This window comes from Emys orbicularis, chromosome 4 (assembly GCF_028017835.1).
Source record: "Emys orbicularis isolate rEmyOrb1 chromosome 4, rEmyOrb1.hap1, whole genome shotgun sequence".
In the NCBI taxonomy this organism is placed as follows: Eukaryota; Metazoa; Chordata; order Testudines; family Emydidae; genus Emys; species Emys orbicularis.
In genome coordinates, this window is record NC_088686.1 from 30,995,334 (window position 1) to 31,017,265 (window position 21,932).

The 21,932-nt window shown below is 44.1% G+C and overlaps 1 protein-coding gene across 8 annotated transcripts in view; it reads left to right on the forward strand.

Annotated features, from left to right (window-relative positions):
- The window catches only part of ITPK1 (inositol-tetrakisphosphate 1-kinase), a 228,884-nt gene that overhangs the window by 178,969 nt on the left and 27,983 nt on the right, over window positions 1-21,932 (forward strand). The window contains exon 1 of one of the 8 annotated variants that reach the window (XM_065403558.1): window positions 19,917-20,017. The exons of the other annotated variants lie outside the window; for them this stretch is intronic. Within the exon in view, the coding sequence (XP_065259630.1) occupies window positions 19,972-20,017 (46 nt within the window). The 5' untranslated portion in view covers window positions 19,917-19,971. Of the gene's footprint in view, window positions 1-19,916; window positions 20,018-21,932 lie in introns of those variants that run through there. 8 annotated transcript variants of the gene reach the window in all.

The window sequence follows — 21,932 nt, forward strand, 5'->3', positions numbered from 1 at the left end:
GTTCTGCAGGAATGGAGGCAGGAGGACAGAGCTCCGCTGCAGTCTATCTGTAACCGCCCTCCCCCGCCACCAAGTCCCATACCCCCCTCACCCAAAGTCCAAAGAAGGAGGGGTGGTAGAGTCCGTGAAAACTCTCACTCCACCCCTGCAGACTGCTCTACTACTAGAAGGCTCTCATTCCCCAAAATTTGACAAGTCCTTTCCTTCCCGCCTCACACAAGCCCCCGTCCAAGTTTCACCCCCCAGTTTCATGTGTAGTTGCTAATAAAAAATACGTTTCTGTTAATTACTGTTTCCATCATGTTCTTTTGGAGGAGAGTCTGTCTGAAGGGGGGGAAGGGGGTTGGTAATTGGACAGGACAGTCACCTTTAGCAGGGTACAGAGGCGGGGGCAGGTCCAGCAGCAGGGCACATACACAGTGCAGTGACTAGTTACCCTGGTCAGTCTGGGAGGTGGTTTTCATGTTCTGTGGGGCGGGGGGAGGTTGCTCTGTGACTTTGTGGCGGGGGAGGGCAGTTACAGAACTTATGCAGCGGTCCTTATCCTGGATCACAGAGCCACGCAGCAGGGGATCTGTAACCGTCCTCCCCCTGCCACAAAGTCACATAGCCCCCACATACACACAGTCCTGATCAGGAGGGGTGGCAGGCTCCGTTGAAACAACCAGTCCACCACTGCGGAGCCTGTCATTCCTGGAGTTTAGAAGCGTCATTTGCATCAGTACACTACACCCGCTCCCCACCACAGTCTGCGTCCCAGGTTTAAAACATTCCCGCGAAAACAGTAATAAAAAAAACGGTGTTCATTAACAAAATAGAAGTGATTTTATTTTTAAACGTGTGTTGGAAGGGGGTGAAGGGGGTATGTAACTGGAGAGGATAGTCAACATTAACTGGGTAAAGAAACGGGGGCAGGTTCAGCTTCTCTGTACACAAACTTAAAAGTCACAGGTTACCCTGCTCACTCAGGAACCTAGCTTTCAAAGCCTCCCGGATGCACAGCGTGTCCCGCTGGGCTCTTCTAATCGCCCGGCTGTCTGGCTGGGCGTAATCAGAAGCCAGGCTATTTGCCTCAACCTCCCACCCCGCCATAAAGGTCTCCCCCTTGCTCTCACAGAGATTGTGGAGCACACAGCAAGCTGCTATAACAATGGGGATATTGGTTTCGCTGAGATCACAGTGAGTCAGTAAGCTTCTCCATCTCCCCTTGAGACGGCCAAAAGCACACTCCACCACCATTCTGCACTTGCTCAGCCGGTAGTTGAAGAGTTCTTTTTCAGTGTCCAGGGCGCCAGTATAGGGCTTCATGAGCCAGGGCATTAGCGGGTAGGCTGGGTCCCCGAGGATGACTATAGGCATCTCCACATCCCCAAGAGTTATTTTGTGGTCCGGGAAGTAAATACCTTCCTGCAGCCGTCTAAACAGACCAGAGTTCCTGAAAACGCGAGCGTCATGAACCTTGCCCGGCCATCCGACGTTGATGTTTGTAAAACGTCCCCTATGGTCCACCAGTGCTTGCAGCACCATTGAAAAGTAGCCCTTTCGGTTGATGTACTGGCTGGCCTGGTGGTCCGGTCCCAGGATAGGGATGTGAGTTCCATCTATAGCCCCACCGCAGTTTGGGAATCCCATCGCGGCAAAGCCATCTATGATGGCCTGCGCGTTTCCCAGGGTCACTACCTTTGAGAGCAGTACCTCAACGATTGCGTTGGCTACTTGCATCACAACAACCCCCACGGTAGATTTGCCCACGCCAAAGTGGTTCGCGACTGACCGGTAGCTGTCTGGCGTTGCAAGCTTCCAGAGGGCTATGGCCACTCGCTTCTGGACAGTCAGGGCTGCTCGCATCCGGGTGTCATTGCGCTTCAGGGCAGGGGACAGCAACTCACAAAGTTCAAGGAAAGTCCCCTTCCGCATGCGAAAGTTTCGCAGCCACTGGGATTCATCCCAGACCTGCAGCACTATGCGGTCCCACCAGTCCGTGCTTGTTTCCCGGGCCCAGAATCGCCGTTCCACAACATCCACATGACCCATTGCCACCGTGATGTCCTCGGCGCTGGGTCCCGTGCTTTCTGACAGGCCTGTGCTACTCTCAGACTTCAGGCCCTCACCGCGGTGCCGTAGCCTCCTCGCCTGATTTATCTGCATCTGCCTCTGGGAAAGGTGGATGATAAGCTGCGAGGCGTTGACAACGGCCACAACTGCAGCGATGGTCGCAGCGGGCTCCATGCTCGCAGTGCTGTGGCGTCCGCGCTGTCACTGACCAGAAAAGCGCGCAAACTGATTTCCCGCCGGCGCTTTCAGGGAGGGAGGGCGGGAGTGACGGACGGATGACGACAGTTACCCAAAAGCACCCTCGACACATTTTTTTACCCAGAAGGCATTGGCGGCTCGACCCAGAATTCCAATGGCCAGCGGGGACTGCGGGAACTGTGGGATAGCTGCCCACAGTGCACCGCTTCCAATGTCGACGCTTTCCCCGTTAGTGTGGACTCACAAAGTCGAATTACTGTCCTTAGTGTGGACACACGCGTTCGACTTTGCAATATCGATTCCACATATTCGATTTAAGTAAAATCGAACTACTCTCGTAGTGTAGACATACCCTTAGTCTCTAAGGATAGAACAAGAAGCAATGGGCTTAAACTGCAGCAAGGGAGGTTTAGTTGGACATTAGGGAAAAGTTCCTAACTGTCAGGGTGGTTAAACACTGGAATAAATTGCCTAGGGAGGTTGTGGAATCTCCATCTCTGGAGATATTTAAGAGTAGGTTAGATAAATGTCTATCAGGGATGGTCTAGACAGTATTTGGTCCTGCCATGAGGGCAGGGGACTGGACTTGATGACCTCTCGAGGTCCCTTCCAGTCCTAGAATCTATGAATCTATGAAACTATGAATCATAAAAATGCTAAAGACAAAACCAAGACTTTTGACAGTGCTCCCAGTGCATGCGCTTACCATAAGCAGCGGGACTGGATTTTTACCAGGAATGCCACTCTGGAATCCCGGTGTGTTGTGGACAGTTTGAAGACACCCAGCCTACCCCATACCCCAATGAAGAGACATCCCTCCAAACAACCAAACCTTGAGCTTAAGATGCAGTCAGAGACAGCACTGCAAATGACTCCTGAGACCCAGGTGGATAGCCAGCCTGACAGTGTTGCAGAGGGGACCTCAACCAGTGAATACTATTACAATAAACTGTCCAGGTACTGACTGTATCAGGGGAGTTAAATAACTTTGTTCCTGGGACCACCTGGGAGCTGCCATGTTGGCCAGATATCGCTAATTAGGAAGCCAGACGTGCACCTTAGTTCTCTGCTTCCTTAGCTTTTAATACATTCCCCCACCTCCATCCTCCATTGAGTGATCAAAAGGGCATCTGTGCTGGGAAGTTTAAGATCAAAAGTGTTTATTTCCATGATGTACCAAATCCTTCGATCCCGATAAATGCTGGACTAAGCATGCCAGCCCCCACTCTCCTTCCCTTGCTGTATAAGGCTCCCTCTCCTGCCCAGTAGATAGTGGCTGGCCAAAACCAGATTAATTCTGGGATATCAGGTAAGGAGTCACAGGAGTTTGACCCCAAATCCCAGAATTCCATTAGTTTCCAGTAGGCATCCCACAATGCGATGCAAGAAAAATCCCAGAATGCATAGAGCCTAACTATGGAACATCACACCAAGAGATATCTGCCCAGAAAGCTGTGCCATTATTTTGAGAAAGTGCAGAGGTGTCTGGATGCAATAATTCACAAAGGCAGTAGCTTAAGATGGCATAGACAGAGTAGTGTGGGCACATTCTTCCGGCATAGTTATACCTGTGTAGTTATAGTGGAAAAGCATATGCCGACAAAACTGTCCCATGTAGCTACTTGTGAGGTGATGAGTCATCCCTGAACTAGAGCCTGATGAAGCCACATCCAGGGATGATCCATTCCTGTGTTAGGCTCTAGGCAATCCGCAAGGTGGTCCGATGACTTTGAGCAGGTATTTAAGCCTCAGAGGCGAAACAGTGTCTCAGTCTGCTCAACGTTGCCTCATGGCTTGGAATTCTCCTCTACCTGATAGTGGTGACAAACTCCACAGGCCTCATCCTGCTCTAGCCCTGCACTAGCTCCAGCCTTGCTTTCAGCCCTACTCTTGCTTTGTCCCAACCCTGCTCTTGGCTCCTGACTCCAGCTCTGACCCTTGGCTTTGACTGCTAAGCTCGACTGCCATCGGTCCAACCACTGAGCCCAACTGCCATTGTTCTGACCTCAAGGCTTGACCAGCCTCACCTCGGTTTCTGATGACAAGATTTCACACTTTTTTTTAAAAAATGGTGTTGAATAAAGTGCACATTTTACTTGCTTGACTTGGGCAAGTTTCTCCCCTTTTCCTTTTTTTAAGTGGACCGCATTCCTTCTTACTCAGGACTCAGGTATTCTCCAGATTGCAACAGTCTGGGTAATCTGAGTAATGGTGATGGATAGCATCGCTCTTGTATACACTAAAAAATACCCCTTGTAAATAAGTGCAGAATAGAATCCTTGATTTGTCTGAGCTTCCGTTTTGACCCATGTAATCCACTTCTCTAGGCATCTGAAATGCATCTAAAGATCTATTCCTAGTCTTAATTGGAAATCTCAGAAGGTTCACTAAGAAGCACAATGTAAATCTAGCCATTACTTCACCATCATAAAACACAAGCCCCTGTGCTAGCTCTGACTTGTTAAGTATAAAAGGAAGTCCCACATACATTAGAGTTCACTAGCCATACTGATGACTGTTCTTGTTGAGGGCAGTAGGAAGAGAGGATCTCAGCTTTCAGCTAATGCAGGTTACCTGAAAGCCATGGTCAGATTTCCATCTGCATATGTTGCTGGCTTGATTTTTAGATTTCTGCTTGAATTCCCCCCTCCACCCCTATTTATTTACATCTTTTAAACATATGTCTGAATATTTCTCTCTCTCCATTGTGTTCTTATTTTTCCATCATGTTCTTATATTTCACTCTTCGTGACGCAGTGTGAAACACATTAATATCACAATGTGTTTCTTGGAAGCTGGTTTGCATAACAAAGACATACCCATATGAAAACACTAGTCCCCAAATGTGGGAAAGCCTATGGCTATAGCAGAGTAGAAATAGGCATGCATTGCACTAATATGGGGCTGGATCTGAGATACAGCAAAGCTCAGGGATGTTCTGATGTGGGATTTTGCTTTGGGCCCTTCTTGGTAATTCAACAAGAATAATTAACGTTTCGTAATATTGTCTTTCATCCAAGGATCTAAACGTACAGTACAACTATGTATTAACCCTCTCAGATCTTAGTGCACATTCATTTACAGATGAGTAAATGGAGGCCTAGAGGTTAAATTACTAGTCAAGTTTCCACAGGGAGTCAGTGACAGGATCAGGATGGTACGCCAGTCCTGACTACTGTTCCTGTGCTCTAATTGGTCGAGCACAATCCTTTTGGAAATGCTATGGTTGTAGGCACTCAGGCAGCATGATAATGGGCACCGTATAGGAACTAGATGGAGATACCACTGAGCTGCTTCTCTGCTTTAAAAAGGTTTTTTAAAAAACACTCTTCAGCACTGCCATGGGCCACTTCCTTGCTTCTGCCTTAAGTATGCAGTATGTGGGCATGCACTGTGCAGAATGAAAGTGATATTTATAGGGACTATGGGCTGTGCATTCTGTAGTCTCTCTCAAGACTTAGCTGCAGAAATCTCATTAAATTGATCTAGTTAAGGGCCATCAGCCCTCTTAGATTAGAGCTATAAAGAGCTTTATGAGAGTATCTGTTCTTTTTGGATACCCCCTTAGCGTTTGAAAGTGAGCTGTTCTGTTTGTGCGAGAAGCAGCAGCCTATCTTTTCATGGATATTACCACCAATGTTCTTTTCCCCCCACCTCTTTTCTTGTTAGACCGCGTAATCCATGTGAGAAACAGAAGGTCTGATTCTCCAGCCATGCTGGTCTAAATGAGGTGTTAACTCTATTGAAGTCAAAACGACTTGATGTAAAACAAGCAAGAAAGGAGAATCAGACCCTGATCCTTCAAGGTTAATCTGGATGATTAGTATCCTAATATGTAGGAAGAGCTATCCTAGTGTAAAGTGAAACTTCTCATACTGGGCTTTCATTGGTAAGTGGGAACATAGTTGGCACAAAATCCTTAGGCAACAGTCTGGCACTTTCTGCCAGTTTTTAAACTGTTTTTTGGAGTCAGTGGGCATCAGAGCTTATTGCAGGACTGGGGCCTGTCTCTCTCAAACTGGTATTGAATAGTGTGTCGCCCTAACTACTAATTATTTCTCTGTTGGTACAGATGGTCTCCACCAAGTGGTTATGAACAGTTTTTTGGGAGGGAGGCGTGCGTGCGTATGTGAATCCTCTCAGCATGAAGCAGATATTGAATAATCTCTTCCATTCAGTGGCAGGCAGGAATTCTTAGTGGGGAACGACATGCTGCTATAGCCCTTGCATCAAAGGGGATGCCTGTCCCGTTTTTCTCCACAGGCCAAATTTGATCTACTAATCTCCTAGCTTGGCCTTTTTTTGCACTGTGCTGCTCTTATAGAAAATGCTATTCCCCGAAGACGAACCTAAGAAATAAGTATAGAAATGGGCTGTGATGGGAAACAGTAAATACTTTACTTGAGTGCAAACTGAAGGTAATAATCATCTGCTTGACTACGGCTGAATTTGCCAGACATGTGCAGGCAGAAGATACCTGTTGTGCTGCTGAATTTATTAGGTAGAGTCTAACTTTTTATTGACTCCAGCAGAATGTTAACTTAACAGGCAGCAGCACATTGGTTGCAATGGAGGCCCAGCAGCAAAGTAGTGTTAGTAGTTTATAAACTACTAAGAAAATGATTCACATGCTGTTGTTGCTAGAAAGGTACATATAGTTTTCTGTAGGAAATTCTCCCGTTTTTTAATAATGTAGTATTTGGACTGTAAGTTCCTCAGGCAGAGAGTTTACGCATAGCAAGCTTGGCACTATATAAATAATAATCATATTATTAATTAGAGTGGCTGCATAGTTGAGTGATCTGAGCAGGAAACAGGAAGCCAGAAATGCCTCATTTCCACTGTTACTGACACACTACAGTATTTGTTGTTCTTAGGCTGATCACTGAACCTTGTCATACCTACTTGCCTATCTGTAACTTGGCGATAATGCTTACCAGCCTGCCTACCTCATTGGCATCTTTTAAGTCTTAATTAGCCAGTGTTGGCAAAGCACTTTGAAGATATGAGGATGGAAATATAAAAGTGCTAAGTATCGCTATTACAGCTTATTAGTACATCACAGACTATACAATATAATAGGAGATAGTACCAAAGCCATGTCATAAGTGATCAAGCCTGATAGGCAGTGCATTTGTATAATTATAACATACCTTGGGTTATGTAAAAAGCCAATAGGTTGAAAGACTTTAATTATCTCAGAAGTGCAGAGCTAAGTTCTAGTTCTGTGTCTGATACACTATTAAAAAAAAAACTTGTGGGAAATTGTGCCAAATGCAGTAGGGCTGAGTTACTGGCATGTTTATCGAGACAGTTAATTAGCTTTAAAAAGGCAGAATAACCATTGGGCCTCAGATATTCACACTGAACCCTACAGCCATACCTGAATATAGAAGACAACCTGAGAAGTAGATTTTGCATTGCCTCCCTTCTAGAACTCCCTCTTGAATGCCCTGGATGTCCGTACTTACAATGCCATTGCAATGACCATATCATTAAAGGTATAAACATGTAGACAGAGGCTCCTTTGAACTCACCAACAAGGTCTTTTGTTTTTCCTGGAAAATAGCTCTTCATCTATGCTTTTTTGCTCTTGGCAAACTGGAAATGTTCCAATCTGTGAGAATAATCCCCTTAACTTTCATACAGTTTCACTGGTCTATGGAAATTCTGGCGATTTCAGCAGAAACTGTTTTAGCCTTCTGTTTCCAGGTTCCCTCCTTTTTTTGGAAGGTGCAGCATTTTATAAGAGGCCCAGCTCCTCCGTGCAGTGTCTGAAAACCCCCTGAATACACACTTTCCTCTGGAGAACTGGTCAGGTTACTCTGGTTCCAGTTATTACACAGCCCCACTGAGGGCCTTCATTCTCTGTTACATGCGGTGCCACCAAAGGGTTGCCAACTTTCTCAGTGCACAAAACCGAACACCCTAGCTCTGCCCCTTCTGCAAGGCCCCACCCCCCACTCACTACATTCCCCCTCCCTCGGTGGCTTGCTCTCTCACACCCTTACTCACTTTCACTGGGCTGGGGCAGGGGGTTGGGGGGTATGTGAGGGGAGGCTCTAACCAGGGGCATGGGCTCCAGGGTGGGGCCAGAAATGAGGGGTTCAGAGTGCGTGAGGGGAGTCCAGGCTGGGGCAGGAGTTGGGGTCTGGGAGTGGGTGAGGGCTCTGGTTGGGGGGTGCGGGCTCTGGGGTGGGGCTGGGGATGAAGGGTTTGGGGTACAGGAGCGGGCTCCGGGTTTGGGGGGGTCAGCATTGGGGCTCGGGGTTGGGGCGCGGGCTTACCTCGGGTGGCTCCTGGTCAGTGGTGCAGTGGGGCTAAGGCAGGCTCCCTACCTGTCCTGGCATCATGCTGTGCCCCGGAAGTGGCCAACAGGTCCAGCTCCTAGACGGGGGCCAAGGGTCTCCGCACACTGCTCTCACCCGAAGGCACCACCACAGCAGTTCCTAGCCAATGGGAATGTGGAGCCGGTGCTCGGGGTGGGGGCAGCGCGTGGAGCCCCATGGCCCCCCCCTTAGGAGCCAGACCTGCTGTCCGCTTCCGGGGCACAGTGCGGTGCCAGGACAGCTAGGGACTAGCCTGCCTTAGCCCCGCAGCACCGCTGACTGGACTTAGAATCATAGAATATCAGGGTTGGAAGGGATCTCAGGAGGTCATCTAGTCCAAACCCCTGCTCAAAGCAGGACCAATCCCTAACTAAATCATCCCAGCAAGGGCTTTGTCAAGCCTCACCTTAAAAACCTCTAAGGAAGGAGATTCCACTACCTCCCTAGGTAACCCATTCCAGTGCTTCACCACCCGCCTAGTGAAAAGGTTTTTCCTAATATGCAACCTAAACCTCCCCCACTGCAACTTGAGACCATTACTCCTTGTTCTGTCATCTGCTACCACTGAGAACAGTCTAGATCCATCCTCTTTGGAACCCCCTTTCAGGTTGTTGAAAGCAGCTATCAAATCCCGCCTCGGTCTTCTCTTCTGCAGACTAAACAATCCCAGTTCCCTCAGCCTCTCCTCATAAGTCATGTGCTCCAGCCCCGTAATCATTTTTGTTGCCCTCCGCTGGACTCTTTCCAATTTCAATGGCCCATTCAGCAGTGCTGACCAGAGCCGTCAGGGTCCCTTTTCGACCGGGTGTTCCAGTCGAAAACTAGACACCTGGCAACCCTATGCCACTATAAGACTTGTAAAACACAGTTGAGGAAGGAGGAAAAGATCAAACCAATATCTTAGATGCCTATATACAAATGCGAGAAGTATGGGTAATAAGCAGGAAGAACTGGAAGTGCTAATAAATAAATACAACTGTGACATTGTTGGCATCACTGAAACTTGGTGGGATAATACACATGATTGGAATGTTGGTGTGGATGGATACAGCTTGCTCAGGAAGGATAGACGGGGGAAAGGGAGGAGGTGTTGCCTTATATATTAAAAATGTACACACTTGGACTGAGGTAGAGATGGACATAGGAGATGGAAGTGTTGAGAGTCTCTGGGTTAGGCTAAAAGGGGTAAAAAACAAGGGTGATGTCATGCTAGGAGTCTACTACAGGCCACCTAACCAGGTGGAAGAGGTGGATGAGGCTTTTTTTAAACAACTAACAAAATCATCCAAAGCCCAAGATTTGGTGGTGATGGGGGACTTCAACTATCCGGATATATGTTGGGAAAATAACACAGCGGGGCACAGACTATCCAACAAATTCTTGGACTGCATTGCAGACAACTTTTTATTTCAGAAGGTTGAAAAAGCTACTAGGGGGGAAGCTGTTCTAGACTTGATTTTAACAAATAGGGAGGAACTCGTTGAGAATTTGAAAGTAGAAGGCAGCTTGGGTGAAAGTGATCATGAAATCATAGAGTTTGCAATTCTAAGGAAGGGTAGAAGGGAGAACAGCAAAATAGAGACAATGGATTTCAGGAAGGCGGATTTTGGTAAGCTCAGAGAGCTGATAGGTAAGGTCCCATGGGAATCAAGACTGAGGGGAAAAACAACTGAGGAGAGTTGGCAGTTTTTCAAAGGGACACTATTAAGGGCCCAAAAGCAAGTTATTCCGCTGGTTAGGAAAGATAGAAAATGTGGCAAAAGACCACCTTGGCTTAACCACGAGATCTTGCATGATCTAAAAAATAAAAAGGAGTCATATAAAAAATGGAAACTAGGACAGATTACAAAGGATGAATATAGGCAAACAACACAGGAATGCAGGGGCAAGATTAGAAAGGCAAAGGCACAAAATGAGCTCAAACTAGCTACGGGAATAAAGGGAAACAAGAAGACTTTTAATCAATACATTAGAAGCAAGAGGAAGACCAAAGACAGGGTAGGCCCACTGCTTAGTGAAGAGGGAGAAACAGTAACAGGAAACTTGGAAATGGCAGAGATGCTTAATGACTTCTTTGTTTCAGTCTTCACCGAGAAGTCTGAAGGAATGCCTAACATAGTGAATGCTAATGGGAAGGGGGTAGGTTTAGCAGATAAAATAAAAAAAGAACAAGTTAAAAATCACTTAGAAAAGTTAGATGCCTGCAAGTCACCAAGGCCTGATGAAATGCATCCTAGAATACTAAAGGAGCTAAGAGAGGAGGTATCTGAGCCTCTAGCTATTATCTTTGGAAAATCATGGGAGACGGGAGAGATTCCAGAAGACTGGAAAAGGGCAAATATAGTGCCCATCTATAAAAAGGGAAATAAAAACAACCCAGGAAACTACAGACCAGTTAGTTTAACTTCTGTGCCAGGGAAGATAATGGAGCAAGTAATTAAGGAAATCATCTGCAACACTTGGAAGGTGGTAAGGTGATAGGGAACAGCCAGCATGGATTTGTAAAGAACAAATCATGTCAAACCAAACTGATAGCTTTCTTCGATAGGATAACGAGTCTTGTGGATAAGGGAGAAGCTGTGGATGTGGTATACCTAGACTTTAGTAAGGCATTTGATATGGTCTCGCATGATATTCTTATTGATAAACTAGGCAAATACAATTTAGATGGGGCTACTATAAGGTGGGTGCATAACTGGCTGGATAACCGTACTCAGAGACTTGTTATTAATGGTTCCCAATCCTGCTGGAAAGGCATAACGAGTGGGGTTCCGCAGGGGTCTGTTTTGGGACCGGCTTTGTTCAATAACTTCATTAACGACTTAGATATTGGCATAGAAAGTACACTTATTAAGTTTGCGGATGATACCAAACTGGGAGGGATTGCAACTGCTTTGGAGGACAGGGTCATAATTCAAAATGATCTGGACAAATTGGAGAAATGGTCTGAGTTAAACAGGATGAAGTTTAACAAAGACAAATGCAAAGTGCTCCACTTAGGAAGAAAAAATCAGTTTCACACATACAGAATGGGAAGAGACTGTCTAGGAAGGAGTACGGCAGAAAGGGATCTAGGGGTTATAGTGGACCACAAGCTAAATATGAGTCAACAGTGTGATGCTGTTGCAAAAAAAGCAAACATGATTCTGGGATGTATTAACAGGTGTGTTGTGAGCAAGACACGAGAAGTCATTCTTCCGCTCTACTCTGCTTTGGTTAGGCCTCAGCTGGAGTATTGTGTCCAGTTCTGGGCACCGCATTTCAAGAAAGATGTGGAGAAATTGGAAAGGGTCCAGAGAAGAGCAACAAGAATGATTAAAGGTCTTGAGAACATGACCTATGAAGAAAGGCTGAAAGAATTGGGTTGGTTTAGTTTGGAAAAGAGAAGACTGAGAGGGGACATGATAGCAGTTTTCAGGTATCTAAAAGGGTGTCATAAGGAGAAGGGAGAAAACTTGTTCACCTTAGCCTCTGAGGATAGAACAAGAAGCAATGGGCTTAAACTGCAGCAAGGGAGGTCTAGGTTGGACATTAGGAAAAAGTTCCTAACTGTCAGGGTGGTTAAACACTGGAATAAATTGCCTAGGGAGGTTGTGGAATCTCCATCTCTGGAGATATTTAAGAGTAGGTTAGATAAATGTCTATCAGGGATGGTCTAGACACTATTTGGTCCTGCTATGCGGGCAGGGGACTGGACTCGATGACCTCTCGAGGTCCCTTCCAGTCCTAGAATCTATGAATCTATGAATCTATGGCATGGAGTTTTCAGCAGCTTGGTCATGTGACCAAACTCCCTTGGATTTGCCTGATAATCAGAGCTGATTTGAGGGATCATCAGAAAAATGTAAACTTACCCAACAAATACCGAGCTATTTTGAAGCTTCCACCTTAATATGACTTTTTTTTTTTAAACTATAAACCCCCCCATCATTCTGCTCTCTTTCACATGTGTGAGGTGGTGTGTTGCCATTCTGTTCCCTTTCATCATTGGAAAAATAAGTCTGCCCTATGTCTGACACTAATGCTTCTCTCAGCCTTTCCTGTGATCTGTCTCCTGAATGAGACAGAGCACCTCTCACTTTTTATGTTTCCGTGGGATTGCTCTATCAGGTTCTAGTGACCAATGGGTGTTCGCCCCATGGCATATCTTAATTCCAGACATGTCTTTGGCAGTACTGGTCCAATTCCAATACTCGTGAAGCTGAATCACAGTGAGTAAGCTGAAAGTTTGTTTGCAGAACTTTTATCTGTTTTAAACGGGAGTGTTTATATGTGAGATAGACATGCTCATTTTTAATCAGGAGCAAATTCCCAAAACAGAATTGCATGAAACATTTGACATCTTGGAATCTAATCATTCTAGCCATGCAGGAGAAAGGAGGGTGGGGGAAGTTGCCTTCAACCAGATGTACAAGGGTAGAAACCTATATTACTGCTTTGTAACAGTGGGAAATCCCCTAAAAAAGAGCTATTTGGGCATTGTGGGTTGCAGGGCGGGATAAACATTTTTATGGATGTATTGGCAGTATCGTTTAGACCACATTTTTTTGAGAGAGTTGTATCTTCAGTATTGGAGAAGTCAGCAGGCAGTGATGACAGGGAAAGTTGTACCAAGGGGTGGTGGTTCTGACTTTCCTTTCTCGCCACCTCTATTTCCCCTTAAGTGTCTCCTACCACAACCTCCAAGTTTAACTTGAATTTGCCGTGTTCTAAAACCATTTTTGACAGCCCTGAACTGTGATAGTTATAGTAGGTTTATATATTATGAGTTTATAATCCTGTCGTCTTTACTTTCAGGTATGGGTTTTAGCTTTCCCACTATTATTCAGAGGATCCAAATAATGCCCATTCATTATAGGTAGAGACTCATGCTTATGTGGGTTTTCAGTTACATGTAGATACTCCATGCAAAATTGTAGCATTAATAGTGTGAAAGTTGAGGAATCCAACCCACAAAGCTAAGTATAACTCTGCCCTCTTGTGTCTTTGAATTATGGCACCAAATTCAGACTTAGGGTATGTCTACACTACGGGATTAATCCGAATTTATATAATTCGAATTTAGGAAACCGATTTTATAAATTCGAATGTATTCGGCCACACTAGGCACCATTAATTCGGTGGTGTGCGTCCAAGCTACCGTAGTAGCATCGATTTTCAGAGCGTTGCATTGTGGGTAGCCAATAACATTGAATTGCCAATAACATCGAATTGCGGCCACACTAACCTTAATTCGGATTAACAATACCGATTTTGACGCTACTCCTCTCGTCGAGGAGGAGTACAGAAATCGAATTAAAGGGCTCTTTAATTCGAATTAAATGGCTTCGTTGTGTGGACGGGTCAAGCGTTAATTCGAATTAAAGCAGCTAAATCCGAATTAAAGTCGTAGTGTAGACCAGGCCTTAGTGTAACTCTCTTGCCTTCAGTGGAGTTGCACCATAGAATGAATTCGGCCAATATCCTCTTTAATTCATTGTATTAATTAATAATTTATCTATAATATAATCTGGAATTTCTTATGTAGCCTTGCAGTAAGGTGCCGACCATACTGATCTTAAGACTTGACTTGATTTTTAAGCCTCAGTAGTATTACAAACCAAGGTATGTTTGAACAAAATCTATTCTGCTGATGTTGAGTTGTGCATGCACAGAAATACTGAGTGGAATGGAACAAATATGAGATTTTTGGAGTATTTTTTAACACTGCTCAAAAATGGCTGAATAGATTTTTCTGAAACTTAAAAAAAAAGCCTCTTGGCTTAGGTGTGACTTTTTAAATTTTATTGATTATCAGATCCATTTTTATAGCAGAAATCTTATAAATCTTGTTTTACAACTTAAGAGAGAAAATTACTATTATACAGAAATACACAATTATAAATTGACCTTTGGAATGCCTTAAAGCTCTATTTACAAGACCTATCACCAGTCTCTTTCTTCTTTGTGATATTGACCACATATTGTGGTTGATGCTTTTCGTCTTCTCCTTCTGTCTTTTTAGTTGATAGTGTCAATTAACATCTTTTATCTCATGTTGAGATCCAAGCTTCTAGTTTTTCTTGCATTGAGATGTGTAACACGTTTATTAGTTGCCGTATCAAAATTCTACACAATATTAAGATTTTCTTCTCCTTCCTCCTGTCTGTTTTACTAATTTTTATATCTTAATTTTTAGTTTTACTTTGACTGTTGTTGTGGAGATTTCTCCCTTTCTTAGTATTCAAAAAAATGTACATGAAAAATTCCATCTGAGAAAGCTGTGAGCAACTGCAAAAGGGGGTGTTCTAATGAAAGCTGGTTTTCAAATTTAACTATGGCTGTCACTATAGTAACTATATAATAATTCCATGTATTCTGAATGAGGAAGAGACCATCGTATAGCCTATGTCTACACTGTAATTAAACACCTGAAGGGGGCTCAGGCTACAGGGCTGTAAAATTGCAGTTTAGATGTTCGGGCTCGGGCGGGAGCCCAAGCTCTGAGACCCTGGGAAGGGAAGAATTCTAGAGCCCAGTATCCAACCCAGCCTGAACATCTACACCGCAATTTCACAGCCCGACAGCCCAAGCCCAACTCCCCTGAGACGGGCCAGCCACAGGTGTTTAATTGCAGTGTAGACATACCCTTGGTGGTTTAAAATGAGAAACCCTCAACCTAAAAGTAAACTGGCTACTAACAAAGGAAATCTGCTAGGTTTTTTTTCCAGTTGAAACTGAACTTCAGGGGAGGGGGAAGAGTTGGTTGAAGTTCACGTTTCCTCCATGTGGTGTATTAGGACAATGATATGTGGCACTGACTAGATCAATAGCTGCATGTCCTTCATAGCCCCATGGGAGTGGAGTACAGTTGTGCCAGTCTGTGAAAGTGATAATGAAATGCAGTTTACTGGAAAACTCCAGGTTTAAGCTTCTTGAAGTCACAGGGCCAAGTATTCTGTCAATTTAAAGAAGGGCTTTTCTCTGGTAAAGACTGAGGATTCAGAACTGTTGTTCCTTCTAACAAATCTCTTGTGATTGTTACTTTTGCTTTGGGAGCCTTTGAGAGTGAATAAACTGAACCAGTGGTTCTGAGTTATGGAAATTGCCTATTTATTTTAATGATTGTTTACAAAGGAGGCCAAGACTTCGGGAGCATTCTCTTTATTGTATATTGTGTGTATTTTATCATACAGAAGTAACCCACCCTATTTCTTCAAAGCAGTCCTCACAGCTTCTACAGGAAGCTGTTGTCATCTTTATAACTAGCGAGAAAAAAAGATGGTAAATAAGCAGCACCGAGCTCTTTCAGAAAGGTGGATTCTGTAAATAAACAGTTTGGCTCTCAGAGTTGTGTTACAGATTTAGTCTTTCTGATGGATCTGTAGGGATTAGTTTTTGGCAGCTAAAATTCACAGATTAAAACTGTCTATGGACGGTGTGTTAATTTGCTATAATAACCTTCATAATGGTTTGCATTTCCATAGTGCCTTTGATCTAAGTAGCTCAGAGTTTCGGGAGCCCTTTTTAGTTAAGCCTCACAACACCCATGTGAGGTTAGTATTCTCCTCATTGTGCAGATGGGAAATCTGAGGCACAGCTAAATGAAGTGATTTAGCCAGTCGCACAGTGAAGCAGTAGTGTTGCTGGGACTAGAACACAGGTCTCCTGGTTCTCTATTCTATTCTTTAATCACTCGGCAGTGAAGATTTAAGGAAGGCTGTGGGTCTGGATGCTGGAGTCCTGAGCATTAGTGGTGGTGGTGTCCCAGTGTGTTATTTCCAGTCACAGGCTTTGCAGTACCCTGATAGGAAATCCCTGGGCTTTAGAAGGAGAACTAATCCTTTTTTGTACTTGGATTGGGATGAATAAAACCACTTGGTTGCACCTTGTATGGTCATGATGAAGCTTTCAGTGGTTTTGCTGGAGGCTCCCCCCCGGTAGAAAGCTATTCTTCTCTTTTAAAAGCTACTTTGCTGAAAGCTTCAGAAGGCTCTACAGCCATGGCCCGAGGGATGTTAATTGTTCTCATCCTAGCTTGACTTTTCTAGACATGATTGATAGGAGGGACTCATGTTGCTTCCAGAAATAGTTACTCCACACGAATGGAGGGAATGGGTAGTAAGAACTTTAGAGCAGAATTCTTCTCTGGAAAAGTGTATCCACATTGCCATCATCCTACGTCTGCAGTATTTGGATTCTGCTGATTTTTTTTTTTTTTTTTTAAGTGTTGATACTTTGCTTCACAAATCTTAAGGATCATAGAAGTTAGAGAGGGAAATGACTTTAGTTCATCTATTACCTTCTCTCTGCCAACCCTGTCCTCTACAATATATCATCTGGTGCTTTGTCCAGTTTAATTTTTACAGTCCCAAGCGTTGAGACTTCCACCACATCTCACTGCCAGAAAAAAAAATTCCTGACCAATATTCAATCTAAATTTTTCCTTTTTATTAATTGCATTTAATTGCTTGTAGCAGTATCCTTGCATGTCACCCAGAATAATTCCCTCCTTGGTGTTTATACCCCTCCGGTTCTCTATCTCCCTTCCACCCTCTTATTTGTTGCTTGGCCAAGTTATTCTTTTACTCTTTCTTCATAGGTCAGTTTCTCCAGCTCCCTGATCATTTTTTGGCTTCTGCGCGAACTACTTCCAATTTTTCTATCTTTCTGAGAAAGTGATGCCCAGAACTGAATGTGAGGTTCCAGGTGCAGCAGTGCCATAGAGTGCTACAGCATCACTTAGTGCCTGTTCGTATATGCAGCCTGCTTTTGCAAGCACACTTATCACCTACTTTTGGGTGAGCATAACCTTGAGTCTGGCCTGCATCCAAAGTGGGGAGGTGGGGAGCAAGCAGTGGTTCTCAACCTATTTACCATTGTGGGCCGCATATGCAGCTCTCTGTGTGTTATGTGGGTCGCATCCACACAATATATATATACTACCTGCATGGCCCTGACGATGTCACATGGGCCGAAGCTGTGTGCTGTCACATGGGCCACAGGTTGAGAACCCCTTGGGTAGAGCAATGGAAGGAAAAGAAATAAGGATGAAAAGAGACTGGGACAGAGAAGGGAAAGAAGGGGGAGAGGGAGAGAGAAAGAACAAAATAAAAAAAATGGGGTGGGGGAGGGAAGCAGCCCTGTCAGAGCAGAGTCTTGAAGAGAAAGAGGAAGGGAGGGTTAGAGAAAATATAGTCTGAGCGAAAGCAGATGCTGCAGAAAACATATCAGACAGAAAATGAAAAATAAGGACAAAGGGGGGGAGAGAACAAGAAGGCACATTGACATTTCAGCTCTGATTTAATGGTGGTGCTGTTTCAAATAGCAATGACAAAAATTCTAAAACTATTTCCAGCACTGGATTTGGATGCAAGATTATCCCTCTCTCCCCTTTAGATGTAGTGCAGGTGAGCCTCTCAGGTTCGATCCACGTTAGTATTCTTTTTCTTGCTTTGTTTGTTTTTCTTTGTTTGTTTTAAGTTGACAGATACACACCTGGGGTCTCTGATCTGGCCAAGTGGCATCCTGGTTGTGTTTCCAAATTCAAGTCTCTGCCATAGGCTGCCATTGTACTAAAAACAAACAAAAGAGCCTTCTGTAATGCCCAGTTCAGAGCGAGTAAAAAGAGGGCTTAAGAACTTAGTGAGTCTCTTGCATCATGGCATTCCTTAGATTTTTAAAGCGATCTCTTCACTGATTTCTTTGTTTTTGTAAATGCTGGGGAAAGATATTGTTAACAATTATGTTTATTAGGGATTGAATGTATTACCTTTTCTTTGATCATTATTATAAATAAATTAGCCCTGAGGATTTCCAGGAGAAAGGAATGCTAGATTGTAGTTCCCCTGCAGTCAGTGGTTAGTGCTTAACAATATTCTGTAGATATTGAAGCCAGTAAATATTGTTTAGGTTTTGTAGTTAGAAATGGTCCCTCCTTATTTAACAGCTCTGCTCCCTCTTGCTTCAGGTCATCCATAAACCACGGTGACGTCCATGGATGGAGCTGGAAAATGGGACATACGTCTACACAGCAACTAGACACCCAGGGCTGGGCTGTGCCAGCCGACTCGGGCTTTCAGGGCTTGGGCTGCGGGGCTGTTTCGTTGCTGTGTAGACTTCCATGCTTGGGCTGGAGCCTGAGCTCTGGGACCCTGCCATTTGTTCAATAGCAGAGGACAAAAGATTATACTGTCCTTCAAAACCATCAGTATTTCTGTTGGATGACCAATGCTCTTCGTTATGGTCTAATCAGAGCTGGTTGACATTTTTCCTTGCAATATTTCTTTTGATGAAAAATGGCCTTTTTTCCATAAACATTTTCATTTTTTTTTAATTTTCAGTGTGTAGATGAAAATATAAAACTGAAAATTGTTTGGCTTTTGAAAACCACCAAAACAAATGTTTTTTGTTGGGGAAAAAATGGAAAATTTTGATGACATTTTTTTTAAAATGTGCAGCAAATACTTATCATTTCCTGACCAGCCATAGTTCTGATAATTGAATCTTTATGCATGATCGGAGGCAGAAGGAGCCCACTTTGACTTTAAAATCCCAAGCTGAGTACTCAGGACTGGCATTCAGAAAAATCACTTGTATTTAGCCATTGGGAGAGGGTGAACATGTAATCCTCCCCAGATCTGCCATTGAAAAACATTCTTTGGCAATCACACTTTAATGTGAAGCTCTAATCTGAAAAGTGACTGTGTAAAAGTGGCACCATCTCCTGTTATCTGTGTGTACTGAGTTATATCTCCTCACTTTCCTGACAAAAGTAAATATAACAGAACTACTTTTTACTTCTATTAGTCATGCAGAACTAACACAGCTCTAGAAGAGGCGAGGTAGGTGTGTGTATTGGGGAGATGGCATCTTCTATTAGAAGATCTCAAAGCACTTTAAAAACATAATTACTTGGCCCTCAGTAGACCTCTGTGAGTAATGCAAATAATTATTATCCCCTTGTTTACAGACAGGAGCAAATAAGGCCCCGGTGTCACAGAGTGACTCCGTGGCAGGGCCAGGACTAGAATGCAGGATTCCTGACTCTCATTCATCTGCTCTCATCTCTAGACCAGTTCTTGTTATGGCCATTGTTGTCCCTCTTGGTGGTGGTTTCCTATGGCAACCGGAAACCATTTTTTGACTGAGAAACAGTGACAGCATCCAATAATGCCTGATGCTGGAATGCATTGCTACCATGGGTTAAATCCACCTTGGGGTGCTTGTTTACACAGGGTTTGGCTTATATGACATAACTGGGTCTCTCAGTTTCATGCTGATGAGAACCAGGATCGAGATCAGCCATCAAACACTAAATTTGCATACTGTCTCACATGGGTTCTGATGCTGAGCAGCTGTGAGGAGCCTGCTTTCCCTCTGATAACAGAGGCTTAGTGGAGAAAGCAGGATGCTTTCATCAGAAAGATGCGGCGCATTTGTGCAGCCCCAGAAAGGTCAGTAATTGGTGACTAGCAGCTGTGTTTTTGAAAAAAACAAGCACTTTTAGAATCTGCAATGTGTGCAGTTAATTCTGAGAAGTAGCTTTCTGTGCTTGAGGCCGGGATCTTAAGCTTGTGGGAGAAAGTGCTTTCCCACTGAGTTATAGGTCTGCTCCAATGAATTCAGCAGGCAAGAATCCTGCCCTTGATGGTGGTGTGGGTAGGATTGGGGGCTTACTGTCATCCAAGTCAGCAACTCAGAAGCATCAGGACCACTCTGAAGTTCCAACAGTTTTCATTTCCTCTTATTCTGTGTTGATCCAGCTGGTTCTTTTAAACACTGAAGTCAAAGAAATTATAAGGACTTCTCGCTTGCCCCCTCCTCATGTGTCATGTGACTGGCAAGAACACTGCAGTGTACCAATATCAATTGTTAGTTAGGATGGGGAAATAAATGGAAGGAAGTGAGATGGAATCCTATGTCCTTTTGAATATACTCACTGAAGGCAAGAGTTATTTGTGAGTTTCAAGCATATGGGTGGGAAAACAGCCTAAGCCAAAGTTGTTCCCACGTGTCCATAAACTAAATCTGATTCCTCAAATTAATCCAAGTTAAGAAACTTTGCTCTGGCAGAAGCTTGTAAATATTACAGTACCTGTCACTTTTGGATGCTGTTTTCTGTTTTCATAGCAATGAGCTGAAAGCTTTGAAGTGTGGGAAGTTTTGTTTTGACTTTTAGAAATTGACCTCAAAGCATCAATCTTTTTATACATCTGCTCCTTTCAGGCTACATGAAAATAGACCCTTAATTTTTGCAGGCGAAAACTTTTTATGATAACAGCATGGTTTAATGGTGAGAACTATAAACCAGGAACTCCTGAAGTATAATCCCAGCTCCAATGCCCACTCTCTCTGTCAGCTTTAATGCTTAATTTTTCCCATTTGTAAGTTGGTGGTAATGTTATACCTATCCTCAAAGGAGTAGGAGGATTAATTTAGACAATGTTTGTAACAAAATTTCCAGATGTAAAGCACCATGTAAATACTAAGAATTACCATGCTCATCTTTTAGACTATACATTCTTGAGGACAGACAATGTCCTTTTATTCTGTTTGTACAGTGCCTATGACAGAGACCTCAACATGGTTGGCCACTCTGAGCTATCACAATAACAAAGATAAATAGTAATAATTACATGTTAATTTCACTTACTGCCAAGCCAAATTTCTGGTTGATCCAAAAATGTAAATTATTTCTGAGAGATGTACTGGTAACAATTATCTTTCTCCTCCTCCTCCTGTGTTGGTTTCCAGCTGATATTTAGAGGCAAGTGAAGCCTTCATTATTGCTGTTGAACTCTACTCTTTATTGTCACTTTTTGTTTGGTTGTGTTTTGGTTTTTTTTTAACCCTCCTAATTAGCAGTGCTTAACTTCGGGCTTGTCTTTACTGCAAAGTTAACAAGTTATAACTTGAGTGTTGCCCCTAAGTCAACTCCTATCCACACACAAAACCTTTAACTCAAAGGGTTGATCTTCACTGCAGACTTAACCCAGGCTCTTACTTCCATATTGTCCCTAGCTCCTATCCACACACACAGCCCTCTCACCTGAGTGTGGTGGCCCTTTCAAGTAGGGTGATGTGAATTGGGTAGAAGAGCCCTGAAATGCAGAGTTCAAGTCCTGATCCCAGGCTGAATGATTCTGGGACATATTTTATCCTGGATTCCCTGCAGCACTGCTCAGTGCTTGCCCAAGGCTCAGGGGCAGTGCCAGCCTCTTGCCAGTGGTGGGAGGAGGGCTGAGGTGGACCTTAGCTCCCTTCTCGCCACGAGGCCCGAACCCTGCCGCCAGGCCAGTATCTGGAGCCGAGCAGTAGAAAGAGCCACTCAGGCTTGGGGGGAAGAGGAGGAACAGGGGCAGGCCTTGG